This window comes from Cryptotermes secundus, unplaced genomic scaffold, assembly GCF_002891405.2.
Source record: "Cryptotermes secundus unplaced genomic scaffold, Csec_1.0 scaffold2498, whole genome shotgun sequence".
Lineage (NCBI taxonomy): Eukaryota > Metazoa > Arthropoda > Insecta > Blattodea > Kalotermitidae > Cryptotermes > Cryptotermes secundus.
This window is the reverse complement of record NW_019737436.1, coordinates 19642-24704: the sequence shown is the minus strand read 5'-3', so window position 1 is coordinate 24704 and position 5063 is coordinate 19642. Positions and strand designations below refer to the sequence as shown.

General features: G+C 38.2%; 1 protein-coding gene across 1 annotated transcript in view; it reads left to right on the top strand.

The window, feature by feature from the left end:
• LOC111870470 (catalase) overlaps positions 1–2111 on the top strand; it is a 35237-nt gene extending 33126 nt beyond the window's left edge. Inside the window, exon 10 of the mRNA XM_023862796.2 lies at positions 1907–2111. Within this exon, the coding sequence (XP_023718564.1) occupies positions 1907–1996 (90 nt within the window). The 3' untranslated portion in view covers positions 1997–2111. The remainder of the gene's footprint in view (positions 1–1906) is intronic.
• Positions 2112–5063: the final 2952 nt, after the last annotated feature.

Here is a 5063-nt window from a genome sequence, read left to right as displayed (position 1 = left end):
ATGTCATGTAATATCCTACATTATCCACTTACTGTCTCTACAATCTCAGAATTCTTCTGAGTGGTTTTTTCATATACTTAAATTCAAGTTCCTCTCTCACAGTAAGAGATTAAGTTTCTCAATCATACAATGTAACTGATAAAATTATTAGGTTTCCTTTACACAGTAAAAGAGAATGCTTTTTGTGGCTGACATGTTTGTCTGTCTGTTTCTTGGTATCAGCACATAAACTTTTGGATGATTTCCTGAAATTGAATGTCAGATTCCTCTTGAAGACCCTCAGATTCTAATAGAATTTGATGTGGGAGACATTTCCTATACAGTCTTATCAGCCATGCTGATCCATAATAAAGCCTGGTATGTGTAAGGCTATAAATCGTAATTTACATAAGGCCATAAACAGAATTTTCCAATGCTCCATTAACCTTTAGATATATTTTCTTGAAATTCTATACAGGAGACTTTCACTACAGCTATACATCATTATGCATGATCTCACTTTATGCAGTTTCACTGAAAAGTTGTTGCTATGCTATAGGAAGTAATTGGAGTGACACGAGGCATGGGGAGACTCGGAGTCAGGCGAGCCCCATAGGGTGAATTGTTGACATTGGTGCAGTCAACTGCACTAAATCTGTCTGCAGTTGCAGGTCATACACTGTCTCAAATGTAAATTAGTTTTGCATGTTCTGTAACTTATAACTGGGGCCATGCAGCAGTGTAGTTGATTGAGGCACTGTGCTGTAAGTTGGAAGGTCACCAGTTCGATTTCCTGTGAGGTCCTTGGATTTTTTAATTGGCCTAATCCTTTCAACTGCATTACAGCCCTAGGGTCAACTCAGCCTATAACAGAAATGAGTACCAGGAATATTTCTGGGGTAAAGGGTGGCTGGCATGTAAGGCTGACAGCCTCGCCAGAATATGTGAGATGATTGTCTAGAAAATTTGGGATCCTCAGTGTCTCGCAACCTTATGGGCATCCATGATATGTTACAGGTATAGCTTTACTTTTTGTAACTTATAATTGATCATGATCAAATGTAGGGGCTGTGATAAAGTGCTACTGATGGAAGGAGCCAAAGGAAGTACATGTACTCCAATGAGGAGAAGCTACCTGTGAACACAAAAATGCGCGGTTGACATATCCTGTGACATGCAAATTCCCAAATCAGCATTTTTTGCTCATGATTTCGCAAGTGTTCTCTGTTTAAATAAGTTAAAATTAGTTTCCACTGTTTCACTTTATATGGCAATTTCCAGGAATGCACTAATCATGATTAGTGAGGGATAGCAGGAATTTTCCATTTATTGTTTGCATTTTTAAGTAAAGTAAAGTATAGCTATAGGTTTGTGAGATGTTGAGGTTCCCACATTTTCTAGACAGTTCGCTCATAGATGGTGGTAAGGTTGTCAGCCCTAAGCTATGGCTGCCCTTTACCCCCAAGAACATTCCAAGAATATTCCTGGTACTCATTTCTGTTAGAGGCTGAGTCGACCCCAGGGCCATAGTGCGGCTGGAAGGATTAGGTAAATTGAAAATAAATCCAAGGATTTGATCCTACAACCTTCCAGCTTGTAGCATAGTGCCTCAACCAACTACGCTACCGCATGTCGCACTTTAAGTAAATTCTATCAATGCTATTTGTAATTCTGTGTATCAGTTTATGGAGTATACCCTTTCTAATCATGTTGCTTTATTTGTATACATTTAATTATTAGAAATTAGAAGTAAGTAAAAATATTAATTTAAGTTGAAGGAACATATATGATAATATTAAAAATAATATGTCTAATTTACAGACACATTGTCTAGAATTGTTGTATTATATGTGTATAGAAGTTTTCTGTGCTTGCTCATGAAGTACACCTTTCTAATTTTGTTAAAATGTTGTTGTATGCGTTGCAGAATCGGACTGTGCACATGTTCAGCCAAGTAGATCCAGAATTTGGAGTCAAGTTGACTGAAAGCCTAAAGAAGCATGTGAACTTTCATTGATCTGACTGATGCCATGCCATGTGAGCTGTAGCCTCCATCAGCTTCAGAGTGATGGGTCCAAAGCCATCATCATCAGCTGTAGCCTTAAGGAATAAAAGTTGCTCTTTCCATAGAATGATCATCTAATTATTGATTGTATAACTGCATACTGTTAGTTGTCTAGTTTATCAATCAATACCCAACGCTACAAGTGGAACCTTAACCTCGGAACTCAAGTATGGCATGTGTAATGCAGAAAACGTCATTTTGCTCCCTGACGATCGCTGCTACAACCTTTATCTAGCTTCTCAGTCACACTCTTTAAGGTAGAGCACAACACAGTGCATTTGCTTCTTGCAGACCTCCCTTACAGTAGTGGGGTTCAGGATAATGTTATGTCCTAAATGTGAAGTGAAGTTGGAAATATGTCAACCCTCTTGTGACAGGTCAAGATAAGGCAGCATGTAGAGCCATTACTATGCAATGACGGCAAAATAAACAAATATACCAGAGCTGTTTCTAGGCAATGGCTCAGTACAAAAGTTCCTGTGGAAATAGATATGCATGCGATAATATAGGTACTGTTGGAAACGGTGTTTTCTGTGCGGTACCATGTGGAGGCTTTGTGAAATATCTCCACTGTAGCTCTGTGAGTGTAAGAGGCGTCAAAAAGGAAGCCCAGTGCCTGGGAATATAACCAGGCATCCTTGTTCCCGGGACATATAAATATGGGGGCCTGGCCCTCCAGGTTGGGACAATCTCGAATAAGAGACAGAAAAATATACTCATGAGACCCACAGGACTCTGACCTGAAAATAACTGCATTGGTGAGGACCAGCAGCAATTGTAAAGACAGACCCATCCATTTGTCAGAGAGGATGTTACATAAGGACTATAACCACAATGTTCAGTTGAAAAATAAAATATTGTGTCATGAGCAGGCCCGAATTTTGATGACATGTCATCTTTTTTTCTTTATGTAGTAAACGTTGCTTTTAAGTACTAAAGCCCCCATTATAAACCTCTGGTTATAAAAATGTGAATTTTATTGTGCATTTTTTGTCATATTTTGTATGTTTTAAGTTTTAGTTCATTTTTACAAGTTTTTACGTCATTTTTTCACGTTTTACATCAATTTTGGTTATCTTTCACCTTTTTTAATAATGGACATTCATTGATCAAACTGAAGATATTTGATTTGTGAGGTAGAAATCTATGTTCTTCAAGTAAATATTGTTTTGTATCTCTAGCCTCTGTGGCTAAATATAATAGATTTGTTTGTGAGAGGGCACATTATTTTTCTTTCTAAGCTGCCAGAGATGCCGTTACTGTCCCGCGCCGCTTTCTAAGCCACTGCTATGTCATAAACTCATCAAATTGATGCCTCAGAAATGCAGAGAGGTAGGTTTAAAGAGATGTCCGGGTGTCATAAAATCAAGAAATTGGAAACTAATTTACACAGTCCGCATGTACCTGATTTTAAGAAAATTTAGAAATTTTTTTTGGTCATTTTATAGATCATTTTTCAGACATTTTTAGGTCATGAAAATCCGGGCCCTGGTCATGAGTTTCAAGGGGGTTGTTGCCAAGACAAACTGATTGGCGGTAAACCAACAATCATAAAGAAACAATGACTCTGAACAATAGTTCAGCAGGAGTGAGTGGGTGAGAGCAAGCACCAGCAGAGTCACTCCCCTGTAGAGGGGGAAGTGACTAGTAGTAGTCAGACACCTCCTATTTACTCGTACGAATATTGGACCCCATTTCAAAACACACAGAAGTCTGGAAAAAAAAAATATATGGTCACGGGTCCTGACGGGGCCCAAGACCAAGAATGACTGTGCTGGCTAGGGCTAGCAGCAATTCAATAGTTCAGTTGGGAGTCACTATTCTGAGAGGACTTGAGCGTGGAAGCGGGTAGCCACTGTTAGAAGCCGTTACCATGAAACCTCTAATAAATACACTGCAGTCTGGAAGAGCCTTAGAGTGTGCTAGAGCGATTATTAGCTTGTGTAAATCAGCAGTAATGTTATAGTTATGACATGTAGTGGTCAAAAAATGCTATTATCCAAACCCCATCTGTAGTCACACATACTATGTGACAATACATTTTCTATTACAGTTACATCCATTTGATTAAATTATAAACTCCACTGTATGCTCAAATTACTACTTCTGTGGCATCCTTTGTTCTGCTGTGGCTGTCTGTTATTATTATAAAACATCATCAGTAAATTCTTTTACTGGTTACCCTCCAGAATGATTAATTTGCTTAAGTTTCCAACTATTTAGATGATAAGCTTTCTTGAAAACTAAATGGCCGATGTAATGATTCACACCTCTATCTGATTATTATGATGCCCCCCCCCACAACCCAAGATGTTTTAGACACAGCACATCACTTTTCTGCTAGGGGCTGCTATTAATAGAAACCAAGAGAGAGAGATAAAAATGGAAGTAAGAAAGATATAGAAAGAGTGAAGGAAATAGACAAAAAGAAAAAGAAGCAAAGAAAAATAATTCTCATGGAAAAATGTTTAAAACAGAATATGAGTGAGCACATAATATACATCTAAAAGGGAAAGAAGGGTAAATCTATTCCTGTAACAGGGTGTGGAGGTCCATAGTGTTTGAGATGTCGAGGCTCACACATTTTCTAAACAGTTGGCTCACAGATGATGGTGAGGTTGTCAGCCTTACATGCTGGCCGCTCTTTACCCCCAGGAACACACCTGGTACTCATTTCTGTTAAGAGGCCGAGTCGACCCCTCGGCTGTAATGTGGCTGGAAGGATTAAACCAGTTTATAAATGAATAATAGATAGTAAATTATAAGAAAATATATACTCAAAGCTAAATTTTATGTCATCTGTTTTCACATGTTCTGAAATGGGGGATGAAATTTTTAAAATGTTTTAAGAAGGATGCTAATGTGCTAAAGTTTTGGAACCTCTGCAGTAAAATACTAACTCCATGGGGCATTGACCTTCGCTAGTTGAAAGATGTTCACTGTGCTCATAAAGTCTGGCCCTTGGTGCTATCAAATTATTAAGAAATTTATTATAGTTTTTTTTTAGTTTGATGGTTCT